This window comes from Chlorocebus sabaeus, chromosome 25 (genome assembly GCF_047675955.1).
Source record: "Chlorocebus sabaeus isolate Y175 chromosome 25, mChlSab1.0.hap1, whole genome shotgun sequence".
Taxonomy (NCBI): domain Eukaryota; kingdom Metazoa; phylum Chordata; class Mammalia; order Primates; family Cercopithecidae; genus Chlorocebus; species Chlorocebus sabaeus.
Genome location: NC_132928.1, coordinates 81177971 through 81199169, shown reverse-complemented (window position 1 = coordinate 81199169; position 21199 = coordinate 81177971). Strand labels below are relative to the sequence as shown.

General features: G+C 38.4%; 1 protein-coding gene across 14 annotated transcripts in view; it reads right to left on the bottom strand.

Moving 5' to 3' along the window:
* Positions 1 to 21199, bottom strand: part of SDCCAG8 (SHH signaling and ciliogenesis regulator SDCCAG8) — a 246249-nt gene that overhangs the window by 199988 nt on the left and 25062 nt on the right. For 12 of the 14 annotated variants that reach the window (XR_012091314.1, XM_007989963.3, XM_007989969.3 and 9 more), the window contains exons 5-7: positions 18607 to 18732; positions 11351 to 11479; positions 611 to 675 (exon numbers count right to left, since the gene is read on the bottom strand). Coding sequence is in view for 13 of the 14 variants with exons in the window: in XM_007989963.3 (XP_007988154.2) it covers positions 611 to 675; positions 11351 to 11479; positions 18607 to 18732 (320 nt within the window). In the remaining variant the exon portion in view is untranslated. The remainder of the gene's footprint in view (positions 1 to 610; positions 676 to 11350; positions 11480 to 18606; positions 18733 to 21199) is intronic. The other 2 variants (XM_037986195.2, XM_073011880.1) reach the window with 1 other exon arrangement.

The window sequence follows — 21199 nt, the reverse complement described above, 5'->3', positions numbered from 1 at the left end:
TTATTATTTTACTTGAATATCATAATTTCTATAAGAGCAGTTAGTGAGTTAGTGATTCTTTTTTTTTTTTTTTGATACAGAGTCTCACTGTGTCACCAGGCTGGAATGCAGTGGTACGGTCTCAGCTCACTGCAACCTCCTGGTTCAAGTGATCCTGGGTTTAAGCAATTCTCCTGCCTCAGCCTCCCAGGTAGCTGGGACTACAGGTGTGTGCCACCACGCCCAGATAATTTTTGTATTTTTAGTAGAGACAAGGTTTCACCATGTTAGCCAGGATGGTCTCAATCTCTTGACCTCGTGATTTGTCTGCCTCGGCCTCCCAAAGTGCTGGGATTACAGGCGTGAGCCACCACGCCCAGCCACAATTCTTATTTTTATGAGAAAACACAAGTATTTTACAACTGATGAAGAAATAGGAATGTGATTTGAAAAATAACCCAATTTTAGGCCATTTTATCCTTTAATAATCTGAGGAAAGTTTTTAAATTATATATAAAATGTCAGCAAGTAAGTTTGATAATGACTAAAACTAGAAGTTCAGCAAACATTCAAATATATTTTAAGATCATTATGCTTTTGGTATGACTATAAATGGATGATTTCACTTTACCTCAAAAACTTCAGTTGGGATTCCTGAATTTCGTACTTTTCCTCATAAGAAAGTTTTAGCTTCTCCTATAGAAAAGAAAAATAAAAGTACATTTTTCTCCATGTCCTGTGTTTTATAAGTAAAATTTAATTTTTTTTTTTTTGAGATGGAGTTTCACTCTGTTGCTCAGGCTGGAGTGCAGTGGTGCAATCTCGGCTCACTGCAAGCTCCGCCTCCTGGGTTCATGACATTCTCCTGCCTCAGCCTCCCCAGTAGCTGGGACTACAGGCGCCCGCCACCATGCCCGGCTAATTCTTTTGTATCTTTAGTAGAGACAGAGTTTCACCGTGTTAGCCAGGATGGCCTCGATCTCCTGACCTCATGATCTGCCAGCCTCGGCCTCCCAAAGTGCTGGGATTACAGGTATGAGCCACTGCGCCCACCCATAAACTTTAATTTTTAATATTAAGTTCAATTTTTTAATTTTTACCCAAGGTGGGGGAAACATGTCTTCCTAGAAAATATTTTCCTAGTCCACCCCAAATTTTCTATTTTTTTGTGTGAATGCCTGCAAAGAACTGCTGAGTCATAAAATTGATTTTCTTTTTCTTTCAAAATTGCATATATCAGGTCTTATCCCTAAAAATGTGACTCTGGGGAAAAAACAGTTGTAACCCATAAGGTCCATTAGGGCAAAGATCAGATCTTATTAGAATCCTTCATTATGGCTGTTGAATATTTGACATACAATAAATATGTGCTAGATGAATGATCAAAAGTAAAGTTTTAAATCACATGATAGACTAACTCCTACAAGCCTCTGTTGGTATCCAGTTATTCTTTCATTCAACAAATATTTATTGTGTATCTAAGATGACGGTGGCTTGAACTTCAAGGACCTTATAAAATATCCCAGAAAGGAATAGAAAAATGAAGAATTTCAATTACAGCTGACCCTTAAATAACATGGAGGTTAGGGGCATTGAGCCCTGTACAGTTGGAAATCCATGTATAATTTCTTTTTTCTTTTTCTTTTTTTTTTTGAGACACAGTCTCACTCTGTCGCCAAGGCTGGAGTGCAGTGGCATAATCTCGGCTCACTGCAACCTCCACATGCTGGATTGAAGCTATTCTTGTGCCTCAGCCACGCAAGTAGCTGGGATAACAGGTGTATGCCACCATGCCTGGCTAATTTTTGTATTTTTAGTAGAGATGGGGTTTCACCATGTTGGCCAGGCTGGTCTCAAACTCCTGGGCTCAAGTGATCTGCCCGCCTCAGCTTCCCAAAGTGCTGGGGTTACAGGCATGAGACCCTGAGCCTGGCCCCATGTATAACTTTGACTCCCCCAAAACTTAATCACTAATAGCCTACTATTGACTAGAAGACTTACCAATAATATAAACAACACATATTTTGTATGCTATGTGTATTATATACTGTATTATTACAAGAAAGTAATCTAGAGAAAAGATAATGTTATTAGGAAAATCAGAAGGCAAAGAAAGTGGTATTTTCTTCATTAAGTGGAAGTGGATCATCATAAAGGCCTTCACCCTACCATCTTCACAGAGTAGGCCGAGTTGGAGGAGGAAAAGGACGGGGTGGTCTTGTCTTCTCGGGGATGGAGGAGTTGGGAGGGAAGGCAGGAGAGGCAGGTGAATTTAATTTTATGGAAACACGTGGTCATTTCTGTCTCACTTTGTTATGCTCTTTCTTTTTCTCCAAAATTGTTTCTACACAATATCGACCCTTCTTCCATTTGCTTTAGTTCCAGTGCCTATATCATAGAAGGGTCCATGTCATAAAAGAAGTCAAAAGCAGTCTTGAATAATCAGAACCCTTCTGCCAGATTATCTCATGTTAATTTGCTTTCTGGCACTGCTTCTTCTATGTCTTCTTCCTCATTTCCTGGCACTAGTTCAGAAGCACTCATCTCCATCAAGTCATCTTCTGTTAATTCCTTTGTGTGGTGTCTATTAGCTCTCGAATTTCTCCAAGATCCCTATCTTGAAACCCTTCACTCCCAACCTTTTCCACCACATCCACAATCTCTTTCATGATTTCCTTGACTGACTGCTATAAATCTTGTAAAGTCATGCAGCACATTTGGACAAAGTTTTCTCCAGCAGGAATTCATTGTTATGGGTTTGATGACTTTCATGGCTTTTTCTATAACAATGATGGCATTTTCAATGCTGTAATCCTCTCACACTTTCATGATGTTCTTGCTACTGGGGTTCCCTTCCACTGCGCTGAAAATCCTTTCCATAGAGTATCCATGTGTAATGAGTCTTAAAGATCCTTATGACTCCCTGGATCTTGAGGCTGAATTAGAGACACCATGTTTGCAAGCAAGAAGACGACTTTGATGCCTTTAGTGTTGAACTCATGGGGTTCTGGGTGGCCAGAGTCATTGTGCAATATCAAGAAACTTTAAAAGGCAGTCTCTTACTGGCAAGGTACTTTCTAACTTCAGGAACAAAGTATCAATGGAACCAGTGTAGAAAAAGGTTTCTCATTGTCCAGCCTTCCTGTGGCACAACCAAAAGACTAACAGTTGGTGTTTATCTTTTCCCTTCAAGTCTCATGAGTTAGGAGCTCTGTAGATAAGGGCAGTCCTGATCATAAACCTGAGTACATTTTACAAAACAATAGAGTTAGCTTATCCCTTCCTGCATCAAATCCTGGTGCTCACTTCTCTTCCATACTAATAAAAGTCCTTTGTGACATTTCCCCCCCCAGAATAGAGCACTTACATCTGCATTAAAAACCTATTCAGGTAGATATCATTTCTCCTAAATAATTTTCTTCCTTTTTTTTTTTTGAGACAGAGTCTCACTCTGTCACCCAAGCTCGAATGCATTGGTGTGATCTTGGCTCACTGCAACCTCCACCTCCTGGGTTCAAGTGATTCTCGTGCCTCAGCCTCCCGAGTAGCTGGGATTACAGGCACATGATACCATGCCTAGCTAATTTTTGTATTTTCAGTAGGGACAGGGTTTCTCCATGTTGGCCAGGCTGGTCTTGAACTCCTGACCTCAGGTGATCCGCCCACCTCAGCCTCCCAAAGTGCTGGAATTACAAGTGTGAGCCACCACACCCAGCCTCTCCTAAATAATTTTCATCATGGCATCTTGAAACTTGTCTGCTGCCTCTTGGTCAATAGAAGCTGCTTCTCTTGTTATCCTGACATTTTTAAAGCCAAATCTCTTTCTAAAATTATCAAACCATCCTTTGCTGGTGTTAAATTCTCCAGCTTTACATCCTTTACTTTCCTTATTTTTTTAAGTTGTCATAAAATGACTTCTTTTTTCTTCTCAAATTATATTAGAGTCTACAGGTACGCTTTTCTTTAGAAATCCTGTACCCACATAAAACTTGCATTTTCCATGACAGATAAAAAGGCATTGGGCAAAAGTATAAAGTTTTTGTGCGTGTTGGCATGGCTACAGTGATGGTTTCACAAATTTTCTTTTCTTTTTGTACAATGGTCCTCATATTGGATTAGTTTATCTAGAAATGGGGCAACCACAGCTGCTGACTTCAATCTATGGAACGTATCAAGCAATGTAACTTTTTCCTGTAATGTCATGACATTGCTTCCTGGGAGTGCTTCCAGCATCACTAGTGGCACTTTGCATGGGCCTCATGGTGTTATTCAAGGTTTACAGTATCACACTAAACATGATGAAAACTACACGAGAACCGCCAAGAGATCACTTTTTACTGTAATATGCAATTTACTGAAGAGACAAACTGTTTACACAGAGATAACTAGTGTCACATGGTATTTTAAGCAGATAATTGAAATACCTGAACTCACCACAATAGCAATAGGAGATGGTGATGAAATTATTATAGTAGCACAGTATGTGCTACATTTAACTTTATGCTGTTATAATTTAATACTGCATCTTTATGTTTTTTTTGCATTCCTCCTGACTGAGAATGACTCCATGTACAGTCTGTAAGTGATAGTGTTCATAGGTTTTGATAAATTTTAACTTTCTATAATAGATTTGTGTATATTTTATGGTAGTAGATGATAAAATAGACTATTAGCTACATATATTTTATTCATTTATGACATACCTCTTTCTTAATTTTTTCATATTTCTAGGCTACATGGTTCATCTGCAAGTTTTTTCAAACTGCCACAAATCTCAAAAAAATTTCTGATATATTTCTTCAAAAAAATACACATATAAGTGAACCCACACAATACAAACCCATATTATTCAAGGGTCAACTGTTCATAAATTGCTCTAGTGAAGTATATGGAAATTGAAAAATTTAGAGAGGCAGGAACTCCTAATTCAGTGAAAGAGAAGTAAAGAAGGCCTCACAGAGGAAATGTTAAGTCTTGAAGGATAATTTCCAGTAGAGCAGAAGGCACAGAGGCTGAAGGAACCATGCTATATGTTTGAACAGTAAGTAGATCAGTATCACTAGAATGTAAAATGCGAGGTGGAGGGGAGGTTGGAGATGGGTAAAGTAGGTAAAGGTGGGCCACAAGAAGAATAAAAATATCAAGACTTTTATTTGGTACACATGTCTCCTGTACTTTCCCCCTAGAAGAAACACTGGAGGGCCACTGAAAACTTTTTATCAGAATTGAGTCTTAAATCATAATTGAAGTGTGAAGAAAGGGAAACCAGGAATTACAAATACATAGGTAAGAGATAAGCACATGCACAAAAGCAATCAAGCAGTAGGAATTAAAAAGAAAGGATTTAGTACAGAGATATTTAAGAGAAAAACTGACAGAATTTTATGACAGAATAGATATAGAGGAGAAAAATACACCAAAAACAATCCTGGGTTTCTGAAGTGAGCAATCAAGTGAATACTGGTACTAAAGATTTTTTTTCAGACCAACAAAAAAAGCAAAAGGGAATCATAAAAAATAATTCATGGCTGGGCACAGTGGCTCACGCCTGTAATCCCAGCACTTTGGCAGGCCAAGGTGGGTGGATCACGAGGTCAGGGGTTCAAGACCAGCCTGGCCAACACAGTGAAACCCCGTCTCTACTAAATAAAAATAAAAATTAGCTGGGTGTGGTGGCAAGTGCCTGTAGTCCCAGCTACTCAGGAGGCTAAGACAGGAGAATTGCTTGAACCTGGGAGGCGGAGGTTGCTATGAGCCAAGACCATGCCATTGCACCCCAGCCTGGGCAACAGAGTGAGACTCCGTCTCAAATAATAATAATAATAATAACAATAATAATAATAATAATTCAAAGAAGACAGAAAGAGAGGTAAAGAGGAATAAATAAGAGATGGGTAAAGAAGAAGCCAAATAGCAAGATGGTGTATTTAAACTGAGTTGTATAAATAATCACAATAAATGTCAGTGGTGTAGATACCCAAATTAAAAAGCAAATATGGCCAGGCACAGTGACTCACACCTGTAATCCCAGCACTGTGGGAGACCGAGGCAGGTGGATCACCTGCGGTTAGGAGTTAGAGACCAGCCTGACCAATATGATGAAACCCCGTCTCTACTAAAAATACAAAAATTAGCCAAGCATGGTGGCATGTGCCTGTAATTCCAGCTAACTGGGAGGCTAGACAGGAGAATCGCTTGAACCCGGGAGGCAGAGGTTGCAGTGAGCCAAGATTGTGCCGCTGCACTCCAGCCTGGGCAACAAAAGCGAAACTCTGCCTCAGGAAAAAAAAAAAAAAAAAAAAAAAAAAAAGCAAATATTGTCAGATTGGATAAAAAAGCAAAACCCCACTATATGCTTTCTATAAAAACCCACTTCAAATATAAAGATACAAATAGGTTAAAAGTGAAAGGGGGGAAAAGATATACCATGCTAACACTAGTCAAAAGAAAGTGACATTCAATCAAAATATAAAACTCATGTGTTTTCTCTATAGTGGCAATGAGGGGTTAGAAAATAAAAATTTGGAAAATATGTATCATTTATGATAGCATAAAAAATAAAAGGAATAATTCTAATTAAAGATGTATGAAACCTTTACTCAGAAGACTATGAAAGGTTATTGACAAAAATTAAAGATGACTCAAATAAGTGGAGTGATATGCAGTTTACAAGGATTAGATAATATCATAAAACGTTAATTCTCAAATGACCTATAATTTATAATTTAAAGTCATCTCAATCAAAATCCCAAAATGACTTTTGGAACTTCACAATTCTGAACTGTATTTGGAAATGCTAAAGGCCAAAGGATAAAGAACAATGTTGGAAGACTTGGTCTGCCAGATATCAGGCTAACAATCAAGATAGTATAGTATTAGCACAATGAACTAAAACACAGTCCAGTAATAGACCCAAATATATATGGACAACTTATTTATGAGAAAGGTACTATCGTAAAGGTAAAGGACTACCTTTCGAAGAAATGGCACTTGGATGTATAAATACATAGGAAAAGAACAAACTATGACCCCATATACAAAAATAAATTCCAGGTAGGTTGCAGATCTAAATGCAAAAAGTGGAACCATAGGCCAGGAGCAGTAGCTCACACCTGTAATCCCAGCACTATGGGAGGCCGAGGAGGGTGGATCACTTGAGGTCAGGAGTTCAAGACCAGCCCGGCCAACATGGTGAAACCCAGTCTCCACTAAAAATACAAAGTTAGCTGGGCATGGTGGCATGTGCCTGTAATCCCAGCTACATGGGATGCTGAGGCAGGAAAATCGTTTGAATCCGGAAGGCGGAGGTTGCAGTGAGCTGAGATCGTGAAATTGCACTCCAGCCTGGGCAAAAAGAGTGAAACTTCATCTCAAAAAAAAAAAAAAAAAAAAAGGGCAGGGGAGGGTACGGTGGCTCATGCCTGTAATCCCAGCACTTTGGGAGGCCGAGGCAGGTGGATTGCCTAAGGTCAGGAGTTCGAGACCAGTCTGGCCAACATGGTGAAACTCCGTCTCTACTAAAAATACAAAAAACATTAGCTGGGCTTGGTGGCATGTGCCTGTAATGCCAGCTACTCGGGAGGCTGAGACAGAGGAATTGCCCGAACCAGGGAGGTGGAGGTTGCAGTGAGCCGAAATCGCACCACTGCACTCCAGCCTGGGCAACAGAGTGAGACTCTGTCTTAAAAAAAAAAAAAAAGAAACTGTAATTTCCAGAAGATTATGTAGGAGAATATCTTCATGACTGTGGTTGGAAAAAAAACTTTTTAAAAGGACATAGAAAACAACTACATAATCAAGGAAAACAAACTGAAGTTCTAGCCATCAAAGCAAGCAACATGCAAACTATCAAGAGAGTTACAAGCGAAGCCACAGAGTGGAAATAGATATTTATAATACATATACTGACAAAGGGCTTGCATCCAGAATATATAAAGAACTCCCTAAATAAATATGTCAGATACATACCTCAATAAAAATAATAAGGATATCTGAATAGGTGGCTCACAAAAGAGGCATCAAATGGACAATAAATATATGAAACGATACTCAATCACACTAGTAGTTAGGGGAATGCAAATGAAAATCACAAGACAGCAATCTAAGTTCACCAGAAAAATCGACAATACTATATGGTCGGTAAGGACATGGAGCAAACGTATCACTCATATACTACTGGTAGAAGTGTAAACTGATAAAACACCCTTGGGAGGTTGTCATTACCTACTCAAGTTGAACACAGACATATCCTGAGACCAAAAATTCCACTCCAACATACATATGCAGCCTAAATTTGTGTAATACACACCAGTAGATGAAAGAATGTTCATAGCGACACTGCTCACAATAGCTGCAAACCGGAAATAACACAAATGTTCCCTGACAGTGGATGGATGAAGTCATATGTTCATATAGCAGACCCACCAAAGAAAATGAACAAAGTTCAGCCAATGCGACAACATGGATGAATCTAACAAATATAATGGTGGACAGAAGAAGCCAGATACAAAAGAATACATACTCTACAATTCCACTTACATAGCATTGAAAAAAGAGAACTTAAAATGTTTAAGGATGCATACTTGGGTATTTTTCAGAAAATTCAGGATGGTGATTAGCTTTAAAGGCACGAAGGGGCAGTAACCAGCAGGAAGCATAAAGTGGTGATAATTACATAGGTGTTCATTTACAGATAAATCATTGAGCTGTAAATTTTTGTTTTGTGTACTTTACTGAATGTTATGTTAAATTGTGTCATTAGAAAATATAAAGGAGGAGGGTATAGTCAACCAATGTCCACGTTATACAAAGCGGCTATAAGGTTTACAGCAATGAGAACTGATAGCTGGAAGAAGAGCAGTTGGGGTGGACTATAGGGGGCGGAACTCAACTGAAGCATATGGAAACAAGAATGGGAGGGAAAGAAGTGGAGACATAAACATAAACAACTGCTTGGAAACATTTTGGTATTTAAAGGAGAACAAAGATGAAAGGTGATAGTTGGAAGTGAATGTAGGGTCAGGAGAATATATTTTGGGTTTGTTTGCTTTACGGGAGCTATTAAAGAACGTACTCTGCTAAGAATAAACCATTGGCCGGGTGTGGTGGCTCAAACCTGCAATCCCAGCAGTTTGCAAGGCTGAGGACGGTGGATCACTTGAGGCCGGGAGTTTGAGACTAGATTGGGCAGCATGGCGAAACCCCATCTCTACCAAAAATACAAAAACTAGCCAGGTGTGGTAGCGCATGACTGTAGTCTCAGCTACTCGGGTGGCTGAGGCAGGAGAATTGCCTGAACCCCGGAGACGGAGGTTGCAGTGAGCTGAGATTGCACCACTGCACTCCAGCTTCAGTGACAGAGCAAGACTCCATCTCAAAAAGAAACAAAAAACAAAAGACAGGAGAAAAGTGTGAAACTAGTCTCGAACGTTAGTTTGACAGAAATTGTGGATGACTTGAGACATTGGTCTTTATCCTATGGGCATTAAATAGCTACTGTAAATTACTCAGGGAAGGAAGAAAAGATATAATTTACTTAGTCTTTCCAATTTTCTTTTTTGAAGAAGGGTACTCTTTCCCAAGTAGAATGAAGCTTGGATTAGGGACTAAGACAGGGGAGGGCGACTGGACAGAAAGAACCTTTAGAAAACTAATAACATCTGTGGATGATAACGAGAACCTGAACTATGATTCACTGTATCTTCCCCTGGAACATTCCATTTACAGTGTTAATCTCACACTTTCATCATTGTTGATCAACTCTGACATGTCACATTTAATGCAAAGAAAACTTCAGGTTACCAAAAGAAGAATAAAGTTCTGTTAAATACATCAAAGTATTGAAAAGTATTATTTGGTCTTAAAATAGAATTGTTTTTGACACTTTGGGAAATTAGGACATTCAAAAGCAGCTGTGTGTACAGGAGAATTTACAAAGTCACAGTATGCCTAGGAAAGATACACACTTGGAAACATTCTGAGAAGACCGTAAGCTTTCACCTATGGCTGATCCCTAGGCTCAGAGCAAGCCTGGTTAAATGGGAAAAGAATGTCCCAGCACAGAGCCAATCTGAAAACACTGGGAGAGGTGGGCTGTTCTCAATCTCTCTCCCCACCTCGCCTCCACCTTTGGAGGGGAGTGGGGGGTATTTGTTTTCAGCTCTGGGAATTCAAGGAAATCTCTGTCAAACATTAGCTGAACATGAGCTAATAGAACGTAGACTTCAATAATCACACATGACATGGAATAGTCTTCACAAAAATAGTTTGAAAAAGTCTCAACACAAAAGGACTACTACAGCCTTCAATAGTAAAATAAGACAGCAAATCCTAGGAAAGAAGGAGTTAAAGATTTCCAGAGTAATCACATGATAGTGAAATGCTCAATTTTCAACAACAAAATAACGAGGAATACAAGGAAACAGGAAAACATGCTCACTCAAAGGAATGGAATAAGCTGACAGAAACTATGCTTGAGAAACCACAGACATCAGACTTACTGGGAAAGACTTTTAAATGACTGTCTTAAATACACTCAAAAAGCCAAGAGACAAACATGGACAAACAACTAAAGAAAATCAGGAAAACACATTATAAAAAGAAACCAAACAGAAATTGTGGAGCTAAGAAGTATAACAACTGAAACAAAAAATTTACTAAAGGTGTTAAAGAGCAGATTTGAGTAGGCAGAAAAAAGAATTGGTGAACTTTAAGAAATGACAATTAAAATGATCAAGTCTGAGGAGCAGAAAGAAAAAAGAATGAAGAATAACCATTTGATCCAATAAGTCTATTTCTGGGTATATCCTTAAAATAATTGAAACAGGGTCTCAAACAGATACTCATATGCCAATGTTCACAGCAGAAATATTCATAACAGTCAAAAGAAACAACCCCAATGTCAGTCAATAGATGAATGGACAAAGTTTGGTAATATACATACAATGGAATATTATTCAGTCTTGAAAAGAAATTTTGACACATGCTACAACAAAAAGAACCTTGAAAATATTATGCTAAGGGAAATAAGCCAGACACAAAAAGACAAGTATTGTTTAATTCCACTTATATCAGATATCTGAAATAGGCAAATTTATAAAGACAGAAAGTTGAATAGAGGTTACCAGGGGTTGGCAGGGAGGGGAATGGAGACATTATTTAATAGGCACAGAGTTTTTGTTTGAGATGATCAAAAACTTCTGAAAACGGATAATGTTAAGATTAACATTATGAACGTAGTTATTACAGATAAACTGTACACTTAAAATGGTTATAATAGTAAATTTTGTTATATATATTTTACCAGAATAAAAAAAAGTACAAAAGAGAAAAAGAAAAAAGATGTATAAGAGAAAAGCACCCAAATACTCACCACTTCTACCTGCTCACCAGCAGATGCAGCTTTGCCAATATCTGCATTGTCATGGGAAAATGGTCTTTTGACAGTTTCACCCACCCCAGAATCTTCACCTGTTGTAATCCAAGAATTCTGCATGTTTCCCTAAAACAAAATGTGCCAGTAATTGCAACTGAATTCAACTTTAAATAAACATGCATACTTTACCAATAGAATATCGATTCTTTTTTTTTTTAATAAAACTTTATTAGAAACCTTGATCTTAAATTTAGACATTGAGAATTAAATTCCAGGAGAGTCAATCTTTCTCAAACTATAAATAAGAAATACAGTGGTTCCACTGTTTAACTTAACATTTCTTTTTCATAATCTATATGGCCAAAAATCTTAAATCAAAAGACATGACATTTACAGACAAAAACCATAGATTTAAGACCCTACGCTGCTGATCACTAGTTAACTGATGCTGGAAAATCACAAAACTCTCTACTTTAGCTTAGTTTTTTCAGCCTAATGTGCATCATAGGGTTAACATCAAGATCCAATAAGGTACTATGTCTAGAAACCTTTTAGAGTCATTAATTGAGAGTCATTCATTTATTCTTTGGATTATATGTGCAAAATTGAGAAAAAGGCATAAGCACAAAACTTCATGTGACTAAAATCCAGGAATCTCTGAATATTTTTAACCTCTGTAGGAAAATGTTGTAAGATCTATAACACTGCATTTCAATCTGTTTCCAGGCATTAAGAACAACTATTTATTTGCCTCATAACCCAAATTCATGCTCCCCAATAAAAACTGAGTATCTAACATTAGGGTATAAAATGCCAGCTGAAAGAGTATTCACAACCATAGACCTAATTCAATAATTTGATAAGATTACTCACTGTCAGACATAGAAAAGATCTTAGAAATCAACCAAGCCAAACTCTCACTTAATAGACATGGAAGAGAGATAGCAAAATGATTGCTATTGCTAGTACTGGGCTAAGCAGCCATGTTTCACATACATGGTTTTATCATTCTACTCTGCCTTCCTCTTCCTCCTGCTAGTAGTCTCCTCTCTTCCTGAGAAAATGAAAACTGACTGATTTTGTTACCATAGGGTAAACCAAACTAGCATCTGGAATTAGGACAGATGATTATGGATGGAGTATATGAAATCATGAAGAACAGAAGTTGCTACGTTCTGTTCTGGATTCCTACTATGAACAAAGGCATTCAAGTCTCCAAAATTAGGGTGACCAGCCACATCCTTTGATTTCTGGAGCCCTCTAGGAACTCTGGCACAATCAAAGCTAATACATTACATTGAATTTACATATGGTTCAAATATGTACCTTTCTCTGTCCAAATATAAAGCATCCAAGAAAGAAAAAGATCTTTTGCATCCAACAGCGGCTGGTAGAATTTGTTTCCTCTCTAAATATAGTTTCATTTTTGAAATAAAACCAAGAGATTAACAAACAAATTATGACGTTGGTACAGAGAAAACGAAATGCAGTGTTTTAGATTTGATGCTGAAGTGGGACGTTGGCTTTCTTCTTGGAAGTGTGACTCTTCATTGTATATGGTTGTGAATACCGATTCTTATCTATGATGAAAAGAAAAAGCATATGCTTCTACACTACAGGATCTCCATGGTGATAAGAGTATCTTTTTGTATGCTATTAAGATGACTGGTGGCTGGAGTCCATGATTAGAAGACTAGAACTTGTAGCCCCACTCTCCCACCTCAAGCGGGGAAAGGACTGGAAATTGACTTAATCACCAACAGCCAATGATTTAACCAATCATGCCTATGTAATAAAACCTCCATAAAAATCTTATATGATAAAGTTCAGAGAATTTCTGCATTGGTGAATGCATCCACATGCCAAGAGGGTGGTGTACCCAAACTACACAGACAGAAGCTCTTCTACCTAGGACCAGCCTGGACCTGTGCCTCTTCAATTGGCTGTTCATTTATATCCCTTATATAATAATAAACCAGTAATAGCAAGCAGAGTGTTTCCCTGAATTTTGTGACCCATTATAGCAAATTATCACAAATTATTGTAGGAACCCCCAATTTACAAACAAATTAGACAGAATTGTGGATAACCAACAGACCTACTATTTGCAGTTGGTATCTAAAGTAGCAGGTAGTCATGTGGGACTGAGCCCTTTACCTGTGGGTCTGATACTAACTGTGTAGTGAGTGTCAGAATTGAATTGAATCACTGGACACCTAGTTGGTATCTACAGAGAAATGGAGAATGGCCAGGTGTAGGAGACAACAGTCCCAAACATTTGGTGTCAGAAGCGTTATGAGAAAAAGGAACAGTTTTTTCCCTTTAATGTCCTATATTATTATGATCTTCTGCCTTTCCGAAAGATAAATATTTATCTTTAGTAAAAAGAAACAGTGCGTGTGCAGTGACAAACAGAGTTGACATGCAGCCTGCATGCCAGGGATTCAAAAAGGAAGAAGAATAGGCACTGTGACAAACCACAGAAAGGTGTACCAACACAAGGAAGCAGCCGCTACTCAATTCCAGTCAATCATCGCCATGTGGGAGTGAAAATTCATATTACCAGATATCTGGTCCTTCATATGAAACATTATTAAATACTGGCTCAAAATTTATCAAACAAACCAAACATGCCTGAGTTGAATTTAGTGTACCCATTGTTAGTTGCAACCTCTGTCACCCTCTCAACATTCAATGTAGTAAGCAGCCCAACGATCTGGGGAATTTATGTGCACAAGAAGGATTAAAATACTTATATTAATTTAATCCAACAAATAATTATTGAACACTTGCTAAGGGCCAAAGGATATGGTAGTAGTCACAAGAGAGGACAGGTCCCCAAACACTGAACTATACTGCAGTGTCACAACATGCTAGAATGCGGTAAACTACATTCACCTAAAGCAGTACTCTGAATTCTATTTCATATTCTTCTGGAAGTTCAGTTTAGTGCAAACATTTGTGTAACACCTACGGTGTTCAGACACTGTGCTAAGAGCTTGGAGGACAAAAATGAGCAACATCAATCTTAGCTTCAAGGAGTTTACAGTTTAATAAGGGAGGCACACAGCTAGGCAGGTCCTTTCGATATAATAATGTGAGTGCTAGGCTAAAGGTGTGCACAGGGGCCTCTGCCAAAACACAGGAGGGATACTAAGGGCACCCAGAAATCCAAGGAAGGTTTTCTAGAAAAAAACTGACACTGGTGTGATACGTTGAAGGATGAGTAAGGGTAAGCTAGATGGAAAGGGCATTCTAAGAAGAGAGAACCTCATGACAAATATCACAGGGGTATGGAATAGCATGGTGCCTGCAGGGGGGTCTTAGACAATTCAACATTACTAGAGGTCAAAATATAAGGTGATGAATGTCAGAAGATGAAGCTAAAGAATCAAGTAAGGGACTTGAGAGTATACCACACCATGGAATGAGTCTGCACTTGATTCTCCAGGTAGGGCCAAATCCCCTAAGATATTATTGCATTTAAAGTTGTTTTTGAGATCAGTGAAGGAGGGTGGTACTAATGTTCTATGGAGAAACTGGAGGAAGCATGGAGACCACAGATTGCTGACTTACGATATAAAATATTATCATTCTTTGGAAAGAAGTGCTAATCTAATGGATATTTTGTTCTTTCACAGATAGCTTTAAAAAACTTGAACGCTACTTAACCAAGATTTCTTTTTTAAATCTAAGTATGTTAAATCCCTGAAGATCATTCAAGACCTTTGATTTCTTAACTGGATGGGGTGGGGGGTGGTGGTAAGAGAGGGGATGAAAACAAACATGAAAAAAAATTGCCCCATAAATTTTCTCCTTAAAAAAAAAAATCCTAGATCTTTAAAGGAGGACACATGACAAAATGTCAAATAAATAACTTGTTTTTGTATTATTGTGATTTTGTGAACTCTAGAGAAAAGCTTTCCATGAGGAAATATTTTATGAGAAGGAAAAGTGATGAAAAATCAGGACAGCAATGAAATATACTTTGAATGGCTTGCTTCTTTAACTTCTAGGTCAAAAACTAGACCAAAAGTTGAAAGTCTTGCAGGCTACCATCCAGGTCCAGGGTTACAAGCCGGAGACAATAAAAAGGAGGTTTTTCTCTTTTCTGCCAGGGAAAACTTCTATCCTCTGCAAACAAAGATGGTTTGGTTTACTGTCGACGAGCTCTTCCTAATTTACGCAGAAAAGCCGTATAATTTAAGGTTCTACTGGGTGTATTTAGAGATTTAGACAGTCCTGGGTTTGAGTCCCTGCTTTGCCATTATCTAGCTCTGTGACATTAGGCCAATTACTTAGGTTACTTAACAGTTGTGTACCTTAATTTACTCCTCTGAAAACAGAGATAATAACACCCGCCTTGTGTGGCTATCGCAAATCTGAAGTAATATAATGTAAATAAAGTGTTTGATGCAGTGCCTGGCACATTATAACCACGTAGTCATCAATAAACGTTAGTTATTACTGTATGTGATGGTTAATACTGACTGTCAACTTAATTGGATTGAAGGATGCAAAGGATAGATCCTGGGCATGTCTGTGAGGGTGCTGCCAAAGGAGATTAACATTTGAGTCAGTGGGCTGGGGAAGGCAGACCCACCCTTAATCTGGGTGAGCACCATCTAATCAGTTGCCAGCAAATATAAAGCAGGCAGAAAAACGTGAAAAGGCTAGACTGGCTTAGCCTCCCAGCCTACAGCTTTCTCCCATGCTGGACGCTTCCTGTCCTTGTACATCAGACTCCAGGTTCTTCAGCTTTGAGACTCGGACTGGCTTCCCCTGCTCCTCAGCTTGCAGACGGCCTATTGTGGGACTCTGTGATTGTGTGAGTTAATACTACTTAGTAAACTCCCCTTTATACATATCTGTCCTATTAGTTCTGTCCTTTGAGAGAACCCTGACTAATACACCATATAAATGTTTCAATTATCTTTTTTAAAAGGCATTATGAAACACTGAAAATCTATGCTGAAATCAGCAAATTTCAATACAGCAAGGGAAGATTTAGCATCAATATTTTAATTGACTCTTTACAAAAACTCCATCCCCCCAAAAGAAGGTATTTCTTGACTTTTTTTATATTTAAGATATCCTAAACACTTTTATTCATAACTTCTGCCACAGCACAATGCACGTGTTGCTGAAATGTCTTGTTTTTTGTTCATCTTGTTTTTATTGAGGCAAGGTCTCACTCACTGTTGCCTAGGCTGGAATGCAGTGGCGTGATCAGGGCTCACTGCAGTCTTGACCTCCTGGGATCCTTTGACCTCAGTCTCCAAAGTAGCTGGGACCACAGGTGTGCACCAGCATGCTCGGCAATTTTTTTTATTTTTTTTATTTTTAGAGAGATGGAGTCTCACTATGTTGCCCAGGCTGGTCTGGAACTCTTGGGCTCAAGTGATCCATCCACTCACATGATCATCCTTCCAAACTGCTGAAATTGCATGCATAAGACGCTGTATCTGGCCTTGAAATGTTTCAATTCACTTACACAGGTAAAATGTGGGGGTAACCATTCGACAACAACAAATAACAGGAGACTAACATTAAAATAGATATCAAGGTCATCTGGCATATCTGCAGTAATCATTTCAATATCTGCATTACATTTAGCTCACATGAATGTTTAAAAAAACAACAAAACCTCTCTAAAACCTTATCCTTCCTATGATTCTGACTGTAGTTTTGTTTAGCACATTTTCTTTGCTCATGCAGCAAGGCATGTGTGCTCTTACCATCATTTCCTTCCCCTTTTGCATTACTCATTTCTCTTGCCCTCTGATTCACTCGTCTGTCTAATTTCCTTTCTCACTTCACTTCCCTTTCTTCCACTTCTTGGCCGTTATATAAATACTGAAGACTATGAATAATTGAATCACTGCTTGCTAAGTGACTACATATTTGGAAGAAAAGCAAATGAATATTTTTAAAATAAGCTACTTCTAAGTATTTTATATATGGTGATATCTTCTTCAAATTGACATTAAAATAATAAGCAACTAAGATGGAATTTTTACCATTAATAATTATATAAATCTTCAGGAAAAAGTTACATAGTGAGGAGAAGAGAATTGATCACAAACTTAAATGCAATTGCAGAAAATTAAACTGAAATACTAATTAGCCCACTTCATTTATCAGAGTTAATACACTCCTATACTTCTCAATAGCAGACTCTAACATATACAACTCCAGGATTAAAAACAAGCTATCAATTCAGGTTAAAAAAAAAAAAAAAGACCTCAAAAACGAAAATTAGAGGATATCTCAGTCAAACATCAAGACTTTCATGTTTTCTTAACAGCTGATTTACTAATGACGACAAAGTCAAAACCACCAAAGTAAACTGCAAAGTGAAGCTGGAATAGGCAAGCATGAAAACTTCCGCATGGAAAGTTGCATTTGTCTCAAAAAGCAGAAGCTGTGACTATATCTTACAGAAAAAGTTTTAAAAAGTTTAAGACAAAAGTACTCTGATAAGTCATAAGAAAGTGGTTTAAGCACTATTTAAAAGTCACCACAATAATTCTCTGTCACAGAATTATAGGGATAATCTGACCCAACGTTCTTCAAACTCTGGGCCACTGACATTAGAATCACTTAGGCAACTTGATAAAAGTTTAGATTCCCAGGAGCCAACCAGACCAAGTGAATCAGACTCACAGGGCCTGGAGTCCAGGAATTTGCATTGAAAACTCCTGGTACACGTTAATCTTCTCAAAATAACAATAAAGAAATAAAGGACATACGGGATTAAGCTATGTAAAGCCTTCTAAAATTACTTGCTAAGCACTAGCCTTCTTAGGGACAATGGGAAGACTAACATTTTGATTCTTGGACCCTAAGGCCAATGTTCTTTCTGCTATATCATGCTGCTAATTAGACTTATCAGATTTCAGATATCAAGGACAATTTAGAGAAATCCAGCAGAAATCTAAGCTAAAGTTCTGAATGGTTTCTAGACTTAGCAAAGTCCTTCCTGTATAACACATTTCCTGCTTTCAGACCTGCTCTTTCCATATGGTAAGGCAGAAATGGTACACTCAGGAAACCATAGCAAATATTACGAGATTATTTCATTTGAGAATTCATTCTACCACAGTGAAATTTGGTATTTGAGGTCTCAAACAAATACTAACATAGTACTTTGGCCACACTTCAAGGAGAACTAAGCAGCTAAGAAGGCAGGGAGAGAGGGCAGAAGTGAATATTCACACTAAATAAAATGTATGATTTAAAAGAATGCTCACAGATGCATCCAGAAGTGTTTGTTCCCTTAGTGTCTCCTCCTGTCTTTGAGATTTCAGCTCTTGCTGGAGGCTTTCATTTTCAAGCACAACTGCTTGTATTTTATTTTTCAATCCAGAGAGTTCCTCCTATAATAAGAAACATCAAATACATTAAGCATTATTAAGCAGTGTTTTTATTTGTTGATTACAGGACCCAGCATGATATAAAGTATGGAAGACTTATGTTCTCCTTTTCCTGAAATATAATTATATTTAGACAAACAAGGCAACCTAAACATTAGCTAGATACTAAAGAGAAGGCTAAGGTATATAGTAATGGGCCTGCTGGTGGCATATCACAAAAGTGTGTCGTTTCTGACAATTTCCTTTTCTCCAAGGAATCAAGGCTCAAAGAAAAGTCTTAATTAAAAGAGTTATCCAAGAGATTTTAAAGAAGTAGACTCTGAAAAATGAGTTAAGACATATTATGACTAATGATCAAATACCATCAACTTGTTAAAAACTGATGGAAGATTAAATAGAGGGAGGCTCTGAGACAGAAAGGCATAGACAGGTGTGATGATTACCTATGAAATGGTAGCCAGATAGGAGAGAATTACAGTAAAACATTTCATGGAGAATTCTTAAAGAGTATTTCCTTGGCCTCACAGGATGTAATGTAAAGAATTAACAAATCAATAACAATTAAAATTACAGGATGTAATGTAAGAAATTACAGGTCAACAATAATTAGAATAGCTATTGAGTGGACCTCAGTCGCTGGAAAAACAATTCAATAACATCAATATATCAATCATATAATACTTAACCTAATATTCATTACTAGTGTAATCACAAGCTATTGTACAACATGTGAAAATTCCCCTCAATTATTATTATTTTTAAACCCAAAGCTATACTAAAAGCTGAAATTAAAAAAATATTGTGGACTTTCATTTTTCAGTCTGGAATGTAATGAGCTTGGAACAGCTCACTCCCATCTTCACAACAGGAAAAATGTTGAACAAACTGGAAATCAACAACTCTTCTTAGATTCATCAGATAATTGAGTCACAGGGAAAACTGCTGCCCCAAAATTGACGAGACGAGTGATCACTGAGACACAGAATTTACAGGAGGAAATCAGAAACCTCTGGAGGAGGTAGAAAATCTAAACTGTAATTGATGACTTGCTGGAAGCTCAGTGTCAACAAGTTTGAGAGTTAAAAATTCCAGGCTGGGCGCAGTGGCTTATGGCTGTAATCCCAGCACTTTCGGAGGCCAAGGTGGGCGGATTACAAGGTCAGGGGTTCAAGACCAGCCTGGCCAATATGGTGAAACCCCATCTCTACTAAAAATACAAAAATTAGCCAGGTGTGGTAGCACACGCCTGTAGTCCCAGCCACTCAGGAGGCTGAGGCAGGAGAATCGCTTGATCCTGGGAGGCCGAGGTTTCAGTGAGCCGAGATCACACCACTGCACTCCAGCCTGGGTGACAGAGCGAGACTCTGTCTCAAAATAAATAAATAAATAAATTCCAGGAAGACCCAGTCATAGGAGGACTGCCCTGCTTCCCCAGTTTTATCTCCAGGACACTACCAGATTTTCACAGTAAAAACTAGAGAAAAATCCCCTTATGCAACCTAAAGAAAGAAGAAAAGCAGCCAGTTTGAAATATGCTCAGCACGTTGTATTCCTTGTAACAGGCCTGACTCGAGGGAAACGACTTTACCAGAGCCGAACTGACTGGGGGACTGCTGTCACCTAACTGGCCTAAATAAAGAAATCCAGCTCCAGCCCCCTCTTGCATTCAGTGTGGGAGAAGGGGCCTCCGGCTTCCTCTAGCCTTCCTGTCTACCTTAAAGGGCAGGGGAGACTGAGAAGCACTTGTGAATGTCACAGCCCAAGGCAAAGGCTTATTAAAAGACTCAGATCTAGTCATAGGCCTATTGAACGCTTCCCTCTACTCCCACATCTAACGACCACATCACTAGGGCTCCTGTATACTAACAGAGAAATTCAACAGAAAGAACTGCATATCTCAGACTATATTTAGGAAGAATTCACTAGGGTAATGAAGAGATAACAGAAGAGACAAGACCAGGACATGGAAGGAAATTTTAGCCTCTGACATGTATAGTGACAGCAAACACAGCCTAGCTTCTAGCCAGATAAACATAAAAGCTCATGCTAAAGGCCTACTTATCTCAGTTCCTTTTACCAACTATGTCATGTCCAGCATTCATCAATTACAAGACCTGCTAAAAGACTGAAACACAGTTTGAAAGGATTTAACAAGCATCAGAAACAGTCTCAGATAAGGCAGAGATGTTAAAATTATCAGACCAGGAATTTAAAATAATTATAATTAAGGCCAGGCACGGTGGCCCACGCCTGTAATCCCAAGCACTTTAGGAGGCCAAGGTGGGAGGATCACCTGACCAAGGTGTTCAAGACCAGCCTGACCATCATAGTGAAACCCCACCTCTACTAACAATGCAAAAAAAATTCGCCAGGGGTGGTGGTGCATGCACGTAATCCCAGCTACTTGGGAAGCTGAGGCAGGAGAATCGCTTGAACCCAGGAGGCAGAGGTTGCAGTGAGCCGAGATCAC